Below are 14,859 nucleotides of genomic sequence, written 5' to 3'. Positions count from 1 at the left end.
GGACAGAAAGAGCTGAGGTGAGGAGCGGTGAGCCCTGGTACGGTCAAGGTAGTATGCAAGGGCACGCTTACAGTCCAGCGTGTGCAACGCCTGTTCCCCAGGATGAGAATGGGGCTTAGGGAAAAAGACAGGCAACACAATGGACTGGTTGAGGTGGAAGTCCGAGACCACCTTGGGAAGAAATTTAGGATGGGTACGCAGAACCACCTTGTCATGGTGAAAAACAGTGAAAGGAGGGTCGGCAACCAGTGCATGCATCTCACTAACCCTCCTAGCAGAGGTGATGGCAATGAGGAAAAGCACCTTCCATGTTAGAAGTTTGAGCGAAGTTGTGGCAAGAGGCTCAAAAGGAGGTTTCATGAGAGCTGATAAAACCACATTCAGGTCCCCCACACGATAGGAGGAGGCTTCAGAGGTGGTTTGACATTGAAGAGGCCTCTCATGAACCGGGAAACCAAAGAATGAGCCGTAAGCGGTTTTCCGAGGATAGGCTCATGAAACGCAGTGATGGCACTGAGATGGACTCTGATTGAGGTAGACTTGAGGCCAGCATCAGCGAGAGAGAGCAAATAGTCCAATACAGTTTCCACCGCCAATGAGGTGGGATCGTGATGATGCAGTAGACACCAAGAGGAGAACCTGGTCCACTTCTGATGGTAACATTGGAGGGTGGCCGGTTTCCTAGATGCATCCAAAATGCGACGGACGGGCTGAGACAGATTCTCTGAAGATGTTAGCCCGAGAGAAACCAAGCTGTCACGTGGAGCGAAGACAGATTGGGATGTAGTAGAGACTGATGCTGCTGCGTAAGTAGAGTAGGAAACACAGGAAGAGGAATGGGCTCCCTGGAGCTGAGCTGAAGCAGGAGGGAGAACCAGTGTTGGCGAGGCCACCGAGGGGCGATGAGAATCATGGTGGCCCTGTCCCTGCGGAGTTTGGATAACGTCCGCAACATCAGAGGTAGAGGAGGAAAGGCATAGAGGAACCGATCCGTCCAGTCGAGCAGGAATGCGTCTGGGGTCAGAGAGAAGAGTCTGGAACAGAACTGGGGCAGCTGATGGTTGTGAGGAGCTGCAAAGAGGTCCACCTGTGGAGTGCCCCAGCGAGCAAAGATGGAGTGGAGTGTTGGAGGGTCCAGAGTCCACTCGTGAGGTTGAAGGATGCGGCTGAGATTGTTGGCCAGGGAGTTCTGTTCGCCCTGGATGTATACAGCCTTGAGGAAGAGACTGTGGGTCGTAGCCCAGGTCCATATTCGGAGGGCCTCCTGACAGAGGAGGGTGGATCCGGTGCCGCCTTGCTTGTTTATGTAGTACATGGCGACTTGATTGTCCGTGCACAGGAGAAGATCCTGAGGGTAGAGAAGGTGCTGGAAGGCCTTGAGAGCATAGAACATGGCTCTGAGTTCCAGGAAATTGATGTGATGTTGACGATCCTGAGGGGTCCAGAGTCCCTGGGTGCGTAGATCTCCCAGGTGAGCTCCCCACGCATAGGGGGAGGCATCCGTGGTTATGATCATGGAGTGAGGGGGTAGATGAAAGAGTAGACCCCTGGAAAGATTTGAGGAGTTCAACCACCAGTGAAGAGATTGTTGAAGAGACGATGTCACAGAGATGGGATGAGAAAGAAGGTCCGTGGTCTGTGACCATTGGTTGGCAAGAGTCCATTGAGGTGTCCTGAGGTGGAGTCGCGCCAGAGGAAGCACATGGACCGTCGAGGCCATGTGGCCCAGGAGGACCATCATCTGCCGAGCTGGGACGGAGTGGTGAAGGAGCACCTGACGACAGAGATGGAGCAGGGTCCTTTGTCGGTCGGCGGGAAGAAATGCCCTCATCAGAGTGGTGTCCAGAACTGCTCCAATGAATTGAAGTCACTGTGTGGGAAGTAGGTGCGACTTGGGGTAGTTGATTTCGCACCCCAGTAGATGGAGGAGCGAGATGGTGTGATGAGTGGCTTGCAGCACAAGCGGAGATGCAGGCGCTTTCACCAACCAATCGTTCAAGTAGGGGAACACCTGGAGGTCGTGAGACCTGAGGAAGGCCGCCACCACAATAAGGCACTTGGTGAACACCCTGGGTGATGATGCGAGGCCAAAGGGTAGCACTTTGTACTGATAGTGACGGTGCTGTATCTGTAACCGTAGGTAGCGACGTGAAGTCGGATTGATTGGGATGTGAGTGTAGGCCTCTTTGAGGTCCAGGGAACATAGCCAGTCGTGTTGAGAGAGAAGAGGGTAAAGCGTGGCAAGGGAGAGCATTCTGAACTTCTCCTTGACCAGACACTTGTTGAGGTCCCTGAGATCGAGGATGGGACGGAGGTCTCCTGTCTTCTTGGGAACCAGGAAGTAGCGGGAGTAGAATCCCTGACCCCTTTGGTCCGGAGGCACCTCTTCGATGGCATTGAGAAGGAGGGATTGGACCTCCCTCAGGAGGGTTTGGGAGGAGTGAGAAGCAGACTCTACGGGAGGATTGTCTGGTGGAAGAGTCTGGAAGTTGAGAGAGTAGCCGTGGCGAATAATGCTGAGGACCCATTGGTCTGATGTGATGACCTCCCAACGGCTGAGGAAGATTTGGAGGCGACCTCCGATATGCTGAGGAAGAGGCAATGATGGTGAGAGACTGGCTATGCCCTGGAGGACAAAGTCAAAAGGGCTGAGAAGGTTTTGACGGAGGAAGAGGCTTGGCAGGTTGGCGAGACTGTGAGCGAGCCTGAGTTTGATGATGTTGACGAGGTCGGCGAGGCTGCTGTTGAGGCGGGATGAGAGGTCTGGCCGAGAACCTGCGTTGGTAGGAAGACTGCTGTCTGTAGGGGCGAGCAGGCGGGGTCTTCTTTTTAGGCTTCACCAGGGTGTCCCACCTGGTCTCGTGAGCCGAGAGTTTTTGGGTTGTTGAGTCCAGGGACTCCCCGAAGAGTTCATCACCAAGACAAGGTGCATTAGCCAGGCGGTCTTGGTGGTTAATGTCGAGGTCAGAAACTCTCAACCAGGCCAGACGCCGCATGGCAACAGCCATGGCAGACGCTCGAGAGGTCAGCTCAAATGAGTCATAAATGGAGCGCACCATGAATTTCCGGAGTTGGAGCAGACTGGAAATTTGTTGTTGAAAAAGAGGTACCTTACGTTCAGGGATGTACTTTTGTAAGGCGGAGAGTTGTTGCACCAGATGCTTCATGTAGAAGGAGAAGTGAAAGGTGTAATTATTTGCCCTGTTGGCCAGCATTGCATTCTGGAAAAGGCGCTTGCCAAACTTATCCATAGTTTTTCCCTCTCTGCCAGGAGGGGTGGAGGCATAGACACTGGAGCCCTGAGTTTTCTTCAAGGTGGACTCCAACAGGAGAGATTCATGGGGCAATTGAGGCTTGTCAAACCCTGGGATGGGAATGACCCGATACAAGCTATCCAATTTGCGAGGGGCCCCCGGAACAGTGAGGGGGTTCTCCCAGTTCTTATAAAAAGTTTCCCGTAGGATGTCATGTACGGGTAACTTGAGGAATTCCTTAGGAGGCTGCTCAAAGTCAAAGGCATCGAGAAAGGTCTGTGACTTTTTAGAGTCGGACTCCAAGGGAATGGAAAGAGCAGCAGACATCTCCCTAAGGAATTTGGTGAACGAGGACTGTTCAGGTTTTGAGACGGTATCAGTCACTGAAGGTTCCTCGTCCGTGGAGGAAGCGTCTTCCTCGGTACCGTGTGGGGATTCTTCCCATAAGTCTGGGTCCCTGATGTCGGGGTGTGCACGGCGGGACATCGGTGTGGAGGGCTCGGCATGGCGGGTTTTGGAGAGAGACTTGCCAGAGCGGACCGAGGCGGTACCGGGTGAGGAAGACCGGTGCCGTACCCGGTACCGAGGAGGATCGGCATCAGAGAGGGTCCGTACCGTAGGCTGGGAAAGATGTGGCTCAGCCGAGAGGACCGGCATGGAAGTGTTGAGCGGTACCGAGGGGGTCGACACCGATGGAACGGTGCGAGGCTCGGACCGGTCCCGTACCAGAAGGTGCGGTGCCAGCAACGTCGGCAACAGTTGTTGGAACTGTTGTTGCAGCTGCTCCTGTAACTGTGTTTGGAGTATGGCCGCGATGCGGTCGTCCAGGGGAGGCACCGGTACCGCTTTTTTCTTCTTCGGTACCATAGGTGCCGCTCTACGCTCCGGCGATGAGGAGGCCGATGACGAGGCACTCACCGATATCAGAGCGGAGCGTTTGCGGGGTCGATGCGGTGCCGGGGTTGCCGGTGTCGCAACCGTGGCAAGAGGGCGCTCAAGGGAAGTGGAAGGCTTCTTAGCCGGCTTACCTGGGGCCAGCGACCCCGAAGAAGGATCCGGTGCAGTCGAAGTAGTCGGTGTCGACTTTTGCGGTGCCGTCGACATCGCGGCAGATTCCATGGCAGATCCGGTACCGAATAGAATATTTTGCTGGATCTGTCTATTTTTTAAGGTACGCTTTTTTAGCGTAGCACAGCGGGTGCAGAAGTCCGCCCGATGCTCTGGACCCAAGCACTGCAGGCACCAATTGTGCAAGTCGGTAAGAGAGATCAGGCGTGCACACCGCTGGCACTTCTTAAAGCCCGGTTGAGGGGGCATGAAGGGAAACACGGCCTCTGCAAAATCAAAGTCGGAGGCTTGTATGGTGGCAACAGGCCCCGCCGGGGCCGGCCTGAAAAATAAAGAAAATCCGACAATTTTTTTTTTTTTTTTAAATAAAAAGGAAAGTAACCCGAAGGGAAAAAAGAGAAAAACAACGAAAAATTACGCGAGCGGGAAGGCAGGAATTGATTTTTCAACGGCCGTTGAAAACACATGCGTCTTCTTCGCTCCGCGGAAACGAAGAAACTGGGGACCACGCTCTCCTCCGTCGAGCGGGAAGGCACCCGCGCATGCGCGGTGCGGCCAACTAGAACTTTCTAGTTAAAAGTGTCCGTACCGGGGCTCCGTTGGTGACGTCACCCATGCGTTAAGAATATGCTGCCTGCTTGTCCTGGGATAATTATTATTATTATTATAACATTCTTAGTCTAGTTTACCATCCCTTTTCTAATAATTCCTAGCATCTTGTTTGATTTCTTGGCTGTCGCCACACATTGGGCAGAAGATTTCAACATTCTGTCCACGATGACACCTGGAAGATTTCATTGTATTGTCCACGATGATACCCAGATCTCTTTCTTGAGCGCTGACCCCCAAGGTAGGCATCTAGTAACTATGATTTGGATTATTCTTCCCAATGTGCATCGCTTTGCATTTGTCCATATTAAATTTCATCCACCATTTGGATGTCCAGTCTTCCAAGTTCCTAAGGTCTTCCTACAGTTTTTCACAGCCTGCATGCATTTTAACAACTTTGAAGAGTTTAGCGTCATCTGCAAATTTAATCACCTCACTTGTCATTCCAATTTCCAGATCAATTATAAATAAGTTAAATTGCACCGGTCCCAGTACAGAACCCTGCGACACACCACTATTTACCCTCCTCCACTGAGAAAAATGGCCATTTAATCCTACCCTTTGTTTTCTGTCTAATTACCAATTTTAATCCACAATTGAACACTGTCTCCTATCCCATGACTCTAATTTTCTCAAGAGCCTCTCATGAGGAACTATGTCAAAAGTTTTCTGGAAATCTAGATACACTATATCAACCGGCTTACCTTATCCACACCTTCACAAGAAGTCAAGCAAATTGGTGAGGCAAGACCTCCCTTGGCAGAACCCATGCTGACTCTATCCCATTAAATCATGTTTGTCTACATGTTTCACAAATTTATTTTTATAATTCTTTTGCTCGGCATTGAGGTCAGGTTTACCGGTCTGAAAGTCCTCATATTTCTCCTGGAACTCTTTGTAAAAATCAGTGTAACATTGGCAACCCTCCAATCTTAAGATACTGCATTTGATTTTAGTGTCAGGTTACAGATCATTAACAGATCAGCAATTTCATGTTTGAGATTTTTCAGTATCCTGGTATACAGTACTCCCCCAAAATTCACAGGGGTTCCATTCCAGGAATCCCCACAAATTTCAAAAAACAACAAATATGGTTTTTCGTCTGTCATAAGGCAGGAGAGGGCAGCTGGGATGCCAGCAGGTGCAAAAAATCACTCGCGGTTTGCTCCGACTGACTCTTCCTGTTACTAAGATAAGACTACACCAATCAGGAGCAGCTTTGACATGCCAGATAGCGTGTCAAAGCAGCTCCTGATTGGTGTAACCATGACTTTAGTATAAGGAAGTGGTAGTCAGAAAATACCACGAATTACTGAGTCCGTGATTCGTGAACCGCAAATTCTCAGAGGTTTACTGTATATACCATCCAGTCCAGGTGATTTATCACTCTAACTTGTCGATTTGGCTTAGTACGTCTTCCAGGTTCACTGAGATATCTTTCAATTCTTCTGCCTCATCACACTTGAAAACCATTTCCAGTTCAGGAAGGATTTCATACATTTTCTTCCGTAAAGAGCGAAGCAAAAAAATCATTCATTCTGTTATTACTTACTATATTACTATGGTATGATATCTAAACCTTTGCACATAACTATTGTCAAAGCCAGCTTCTGCATTTTGCTTTTGCTGTTGATATTACGTTTGGTTTGCTCATACCACCACCACCCCCTCCCTGAAGACTGCCAGGAAGCTCAGAAAAGACCACGGTGAACCATTTTGAAAATCAGCTGGTAAAATACTACCAGCTGGAGTTGGTTTAGCGACCATCATTAAAGGTTGGAGTTGGTTTAGCGACCATCATTAAGTTTTTAGAAACTGCTCCTAAATATGGTGCCCAAAAAAATCAGTGCTGACTAGAACAGCACCTAGTGTGATTTTATAAAAGATACACACCTCTTATAAAATTGTATTAAGCGCCAGTGCATGGCATAACTTAAGAGCACTTGTGCAACACCCCCCTTTTCAGATTCACATACTAGAACTGATGTACAGCATTTTATAGAATACGCCAACCAAATTGTATATGCAACTTCTAATTAGTGCCAACTAGCATCAATCGTGAGGTGTTAATTGCCAAATATCAGTGCTGATTAGGCATGTTTAAACAAGTTGTGTATGCAAATTGGCTGTGCACACTGATTTGCACAAACAACTTAAGGCACCATATACAGAATTTGGGGGGTAAGTGTGTACAATGCAGTCTATAACAAAGTCAGCTGTCTTCTGAATAGTTCAAATGATTCTGTTATGAATATACATAAGCTCAGAAATTCAGCAGTGCCAGTACAAAGTATAATATGGAATTATACCTAGGTTTTTGACCTATTTTTCCTGTTAATTATGATCTATTATATTATAATTTGGACAGAAAAGTACCATTGTAAAAACATGTTGGCACAAAAAACATTTGATTATGTGTTGTAGAGAAAAATATTGAGGCATATTTACAAGAAACGAGGCTAATAAGCACAAGTCTAAGGTAACCCACTTCTCTCTTATTTAGTTCATTATTCAAAAACACAGACGTGGTGCTCTTTCAATAAGCTGCTTTTATTAACACACAAAGCTATAATTAGGAAAAAAGACAATACTTTCCTTAATAAAACAAGCTTTAAAACATACTCTTATTATAACTGAACTAGATAATCAGGTGCCCACAATATAAAATGTAATTCTGGAACTGTCTGGGTCAGTTTCAATCATTTCTCTAATATGCTAGATTGCTTTCAGTTACCTTAGAATAAAATCATAATGATTATACCCAAACAGAAAATGGGGTTGGTAGCCAAATTCGATCCTGGCAGGTAAGACAGTCAACCTCTGCCTGATGGAGAAACAGTGCCCAAGATCGGAGGCCATCAAAGACATATTGTCTTATTCATGCACTGAGACTCCTCAGCTCATCATGCCTTTGGGGGGTCTTGTACATGAAATGGGTAGCATTTCTAAGACTATTACCCAGGAGGATCTGGATTTCAATTTCTTTCCTAGAAGATTAAGTTTCAATTTCTTCCATAGACGCTTCCTATATCATTGATACCCACACACATACCATAAGGCCTTTTCTTTTTCAGTACCCTCTAATACCAAACAAGCAAATTACCAAGCAATTCTCACCCCCATCAAACACCTAGCTATCTAAATTCCTAATTATCAAATCAACAAGTATGACGACAGTCCTAACCATTTCTTTTTGAGCTCATCCTCCAGCAAACACATCCTCTGGTGACAATATACTGCATCACCTACAAGGCCAGATAAAGTTACAGGATGGCTTCCCACCTCATTAATGTAATACTCTTCTTTCAGAAGACCTTGGTCTTCCAAGGAACCAAACCGGCTCCCAAATTAGGGGAGGTACTACTCCATTATGTCCATGAAGGTCTCCTCTATATACCTCTGTCTGATTTAGGTCCTTCAAGTCTACCACAATAGCCTCCATAGATTAGATTCATTTGGAGGCAAGGAGGTCTTTGCACCAGGCATGCACATAAACAACCTCTGACCAACTGGAAGATAACTATATATGAGGCATTTTGTCTGTAGCTCAATGTGGCTGAGTGAAGTCATCTAAAATTAAGAATGGGGATGCTTAATTTGATTTGAAGTTCCTTAAATGAATTTGATGTATTTTATGTGTCAGTTGGTCAATTTTTACTACAAGGACTACAGTTAGTCTATTGTTGAAATCTAGGTTATTCACTATTGGATGTAAATCCTAACTAACTGACAATTTAGGAAGAAAAATTTAAACTAAGTAAAGGACTATAAATCTTTAAGTCTGGGGTAGGTAGAGATGTGAAAGAAAGACAGATATCAAATGTCTCTGTTCTCTTACCTTTTCACAGCAAGACAATAACCTTTTGCAACCTTTTCTTCCAAAATCGATTTTACCCAACACCATCACATTATCCCAATGGCATTAAATTCACAATCTCTCCTTCTTGTCACATATAGTTTAAGTCCTATTCAACAACCACCAGGAGCTTCTTTTAACAGCTCTACTTCATGATTTGCTGCATCTATTTTATACATGCCTTTGTACCTTTAAAAAAAAACTGCCTCCCCAGAAGCTGCAGCACAGTTGCCTCCCCAGAAGCTGCAGGGACATAGTGGCTTTGTCATGTACATACTGTATATGCTAATAAGAAACTATATATGCATATATTTTATATAAGCCTACTGCTGATAGTACCTTCAGCTCTGCTTATTCCCTGGCCCCAGGAAAGCCTATGGGTATAGTTGTATAAATTAAGTGTTTCTGGTGCACCTACTTTTATATATACATAGGCTGAGTGATTTTAGTAGCATCAAACTAAGTATGTAAAACAGGGGTGTCAAATGTCGGTCCTTGAGGACCGCAATCCTGTCGGGTTTTCAGGATTTCCCAATGAATATGCATGAGATCTATTAGCATGCAATGAAAGCAGTGCACGCAAATAGATCTTATACATATTCATTGGGGAAATGTTAAAAACCCAACTGGATTGCAGCCCTCGAGGACTAACATTTGGCACCCCTGATGTAGAACATTGTTCTTAAGCCAGTTACAAAATCATTCACAAAATACATTAGGTCAAAATACGAGTAAGGTTATCATCTTAATATTTTTTAAAATTTGATAAATTCATTTAAACAAAAGCAAATGTAATCTTTTTTTATTTAAGGTATGCTATAAATTGCTAATTTTCCATATAGATACTCTAATATAGTACCTTAAGATTTATTCAATTCTGTCTAGAAATGGGAAGCCCATTGTTCTCTTACCTGAAGTGTTTGCTCTGTGTTGTTAAAAGTAGTTTGAAAACTTGGGCCATTCTTATCAGCCTGGAAAAATATAGTATGAGACATTAATGAAACAGGACTATGGATAGAATTAGAAATATTAGTTACTTCTCCAATAAACTAATTTAGAATTACACAATTATCTTATATTGTATCAATGGTACTCAAATCTCCAAGTGTTGCCAATATTGGCTAAAAAGGTTCATCACTGCCATAACATAGGTCTATACATTTAACCATCCAAGAAACCATGAAATCTATATACAAGCCATTTCTGGAAAACAGGGATTATTGCAAAACGTATGCCCAGTAGCCTTCCAGATTTCTCAAGTTATGTGTGTACTATGCAAGTTATTTGTTCTATATAATTATATCATGACTGCAAAGAAATGTTTATATCTTAATGAATTTATAAATATATTACATATATACCCTGTACCTTTATCATCATCATTATATGGGCCTAATTTTATATGTGTCCTCTATGTGTATTACTACAACAGTTAGATGTCTCATATAGATTGTATGTGGATGACATTCAACTGCTTTTTCCAATTGAGTTATCGCTGCTACAATCTAGGGAAGGTAGAAACAGTGATTTTTGAGGTGAAAAGGTAGATAGATAGAAATATTTAAATGTTAAATTTTTCAAAGACAAAAGTGATGTTTTTGTCAAGGGCCCTGAATATAAATATTCTTGACTCTGTACAAGCTTTAGGAACAACTACCCACTTTTCAGCTGAGGTAAAATATCTAAGGGGTGATATTGGACTCCAGTTTGTCCTTTCAGTCTCACATTCATGCTATGGTAAAGAAGATTTCTTTTAAATTGAGATTGCTGAGTAATCTCAAATCTTACTTGTTTGGGGGCCAATTTTAAGTACGTCCTTCAATCAGCTGTATTGCTGCAACTTGGTGCTGTTAGGCGTCCCCATGAATGCGATTCACGGCTTACAAGTTACTCAAAACTCGATAATTCAAGTTTTGTTTGGTATTGGGAAATTTGATCATGTGTCCAAGTTCTATGTTAGGCAATATTGGTTGAAGATCGAATTTGGGATACAGTATAAACTGCTGTTATTAAAGTACCTTTGTCCCTATGGAATGGCACCAAAATACCTGATTGAATGTATATCCGACTATATACCATCTTAAAGTTTACCCTCAGCTCAAGTTAGGGAGATGAAAGTCCCCAACTCTAAGGCAGGCAAGGTTACAAGCAACTAGAGTGGGAGCATTTTCTTGTGCTGGTCTGGATGCTTGAATCGTAGTCCATTTTACATTAGAAAGCAAAAAGATAAGGCTGTTTTTAAGAAGTTATTGAAGAGACATCTTATTTTACAAAATGGAATATGGGTGCTAAGCACTGATCTTATCTGCTGAATTTGTATATGTGGATGAAATTTATATACGTCTGTATTTATGGTTGTTTGTAATACTTATTGTGAATGTAGTATTGTAACCCACCTTGTTAAAGGGGGGCTATAACTAAACAAACTATGAACTATATACAGTAAAAGGACACCTATTTTAATCCTATAATATAAAAAACAACATGGTCACTAAGATCCGGTTCATAGTCAAAAGCGCGCGCTGACAACTGAGCGCAAGACTTAATTGCGCTGAAGAAAAACCATATTTTAAAGGGGTCCGACACGGGGTGTTGGTGGGGACTCCCCCCACACACACACACACTTTACTTAATAGAGATCGTGCTGGCATTGTGGGGGGCTTGGGGGGTTGTAACCCCCCTCATTATACTGGAAACTTAACTTTTTCCCTGTTTTTTAGGGAAAAAGTTAAGTTTTCAGTATAATGTGGGGGGTTATACCCCCCACCCCCACCCCCAACATGGCAGCGCGATCCCTATTAAGTAGAGTGGGGGGTTCCCCCAACACCCCCTGTCAGAACCCTTTAAAATACGGGTTATCTTCGGCGCGATCAAGCCCTGCACTCAGTTGTCTGCGCTGGGTTGTCGGCGCGCCTTTGTCCTCGCGCGCTTTTGACCCGTCACCCTAAGATCCAGCTCCAATACATGCATATTCCAACGCACTCTCCCCCTCTTTTACTAAAGTGCACTATGCTTTTTAGCCGCAGTGAATATTAGCGCACGCTCATCACGTGCTAAACGCTAGCACGTGCATGTTATCTTATGGACACGTTAGCAGTTAGTGCACGCGTTGATTCAGCGCGTGCAAACGCGCGCTAAAATGCTTAGCGCACCTTTGTAAAAGAGGGCCTCTGTGTGCAATAAGGTAGATTTTACATAGATCATACAAACTAGAAATGAGATTTCCAGGTCGGGATGTATACAGTTCCAGTAGCATTTTAGAACAGGATCTGCTGATGTAGGGCCTTAGAGCACATGCAGACATCTTGACATGTGTAGCTATCACACACAGCATACATTTTGCATATTAACAGCTAAAACATCAATGGGAACGAAGTGGCAACATATGCATCTATGTGATGGCACTTGCATGTTTGTTGGTATTTTGAAACACAGATGTTTAAGTGCCAACAATTATAGTCTATAGTTTATTATTTAAATCCTGCTTTTAAACAAGGCAGATTACAACTAAACATGCACAATTAAAAAATAGCAAAACAAAACATATCAAAAAAATCAAAATTGCCAATTCATATAAAAGGCAACAATTAGACGCACATGTCTTATTTTGGAATAAATACATCTATGTGGATCCAAACACTGAACCCTGGAAGGGGATGGAACATGATAGGATTAGAAGGAAAATATCCCTTAATCCCTCTAGTATGATGGTGCTAAAGCAAGCATCTTTATTCAATATAAATAATCCCCCTCCCCCAAGAGCAAATGTAAAGCTCAACATTAATGCATGCATTCCATTCCTGAAATGGAGAATACATCTATAGCTTTTAGTCTCCCCTTCCTAGTCCTACCCAAAACACATCCTCTTGTAATATGTACATATTCAGGATTTACCATTTGCAAATATAGTTTTCTAAAAGCAGTATTTCTACATGTATGCAAGATAAGCATGTCGTTACCAGCATTTGCACCACCATAATCTTGTATGCAGCTCCATCCAAACTATGGGCTCCTTTTACAAAGGTGCGTTAGGACCTTAACGCGCAGAACAGCACGCACTAAAATGCTGTGTGCACTAGCCGCTACCGCCTCCTCTTGAGCAGGTGGTAGTTTTTCAGGTAGCGCGCGCTAATCCAGTGTGTGCGCTAAAAACGCTAGCGACCTTTCTAAAAGGAGCCCTATGTCCCCCATGAATGTCTATATGCATCTAAATATACACCCCTTTACTGCAGGGCAATTCCACAAAAGGCTTTTCCATGTGTAAAAAAGCCTCTACACCTGGAAAACTTTCTTTAAAGTTATCCCCTGTTTAATGAACTACATGCTGTTCCTCAAATATAGCATAATGCCTTTGACATAAAAACAGAACCTTTCACAATCCTAAAACGTAATATTATACTTAAAGTTTTCAGGCATCCTTACCTTAAAATATTCTACTTTCAAAAGGTCTAGTCCTGGATTATCAGAGGAGCTAATTAGATTAAGTGGCTGTTTTTTGGATCCTGTAATATCAGAGGGGACAAAGTTTATATTTCAATATTTGTAGGGACCGGTTTTATTACATAAATTCAATCATTTTGCCTAAGTTTAAAAATGGAAAGGTCAAAATCAGTTGCAGTAAATCTAATAATTTTATGAAAGAATGTAATGCAATGAATTTTCCTGAGTATCTCAGTCTCAGGGGCAGAGCAAATTCATTTTCATAGGGAAATTCCATGTTGGAATTTGCTTGTGAAAAACTCTGGCCAATTTTCACAGCAAAGATATAAAAATACCCAAGTACTTTTCATTCTAGTGCAAATAAGCAAAATGTACATGCATAAAGGTACATGGAAAGATTTCAAAATTTTATGTATTTAAATCTGTTATACTGATTTCATATTGATAGTCACCTTGAGCCTACATGGATGAACATAATGAAAACAGAATAAAATTAAATTTCTGCTCAAATCGCTTTCATAACTAAACTCTGCTCCTTTTAATGTATGGGTAAAAGTAGGCTTTTACCTGAAAATGCAAGCTAACAAAGCCAAATTTTTACACATGTAGAAAATCACAGTTAATTACCATAACAGGTATTATCCCAGTAGAACTCTCGAGTCCTGGGTTGAGGATGTCCGCACCGGAGTAGCATTAAGAGGAGTGGTTGGTGCTGTGAGCACCTCAGACCGGACCAGTTCCTGGAAAGTCAGTGCCATGCTTGGTAACAAGTGAGCCGGCACCAAGAGGGTAAAATGCTCTCCTAACTCCTCCCAAAGCAGATTGTCAATTTTCTGCTTGAGGGACAGTGCCGGTACCATTTGTTTATTTTTGGCAGGTATGGATGGCTGAACAACACAGCTTGGGGATGATGAGGCTGAGGAGGCACTCACCAATATGGGAACCATGCGTTTACAGGACTTGTGCGAGGTCGGCAGGACTTGACTTACTGCAGCTTCGATCTGCATCCCGGAGGGGGTAATGGAAGGCTTCATAGCCGGCTTACCCAATTGTTGCAACACCAGAGTCAAAGTTGGTGGATCCACCCTCGATGTCGTTTTGGTCGGTGCAGTCTTGGTCGGCGTGGACGGTGTAAGGGATGAAGTGGACGGTGTCAGGGATGTCCATCGCAGTGCCGAAGAGTTGTTTTTGTTGAAGCAACCAATTTTTTTAGAGTGCGCTTCTGAAGGAACGAGCAGCGGGAGCAGGATTCAACATGATGCTCGGGTCCCAGATACTGCAAGTACCAATGGTGAGGTTTGGTGAGAGAAATGGCTTAAGCACAGTGACCACACCTTATGCAGCCCGTCGGCAGGCAGGACATGGACGGGAAGACAGCCGTTGACAAATCGAACTCTATGGCGGAAAGAGTCCATAAGGCCCCACAGGGCCAAAGCTCGCGATGGCAAAGTAAAAAGAAAAAAGATTTTTTTTTTAAACTTAAAATGAAAAAGAAAATAAGAAACAAAAGAACTGTGACAAAAAAATGACAATCTGCGAGAGCGGGAAGGCAAGCGAGAGAAAAAATTCAACAGGTGTTGAAACACGCATCTTTCTAGCTCCGCAGAAACTAGAAAACTGAGGGACCGCGCG

The 14,859-nt window shown here is 43.9% G+C and overlaps 1 protein-coding gene across 2 annotated transcripts in view; it reads right to left on the bottom strand.

Moving 5' to 3' along the window:
* The window catches only part of VPS13C (vacuolar protein sorting 13 homolog C), a 442,250-nt gene that overhangs the window by 254,062 nt on the left and 173,329 nt on the right, over positions 1-14,859 (bottom strand). For both annotated transcript variants that reach the window (XM_033920131.1, XM_033920132.1), the window contains exons 27-28: positions 13,210-13,289; positions 9,699-9,758 (exon numbers count right to left, since the gene is read on the bottom strand). In XM_033920131.1, the coding sequence (XP_033776022.1) occupies positions 9,699-9,758; positions 13,210-13,289 (140 nt within the window). The remainder of the gene's footprint in view (positions 1-9,698; positions 9,759-13,209; positions 13,290-14,859) is intronic.

The sequence above is a fragment of the Geotrypetes seraphini genome, chromosome 14 (genome assembly GCF_902459505.1).
Source record: "Geotrypetes seraphini chromosome 14, aGeoSer1.1, whole genome shotgun sequence".
NCBI lineage: Eukaryota > Metazoa > Chordata > Amphibia > Gymnophiona > Dermophiidae > Geotrypetes > Geotrypetes seraphini.
This window is presented reverse-complemented; position numbering and strand designations above follow the sequence as displayed.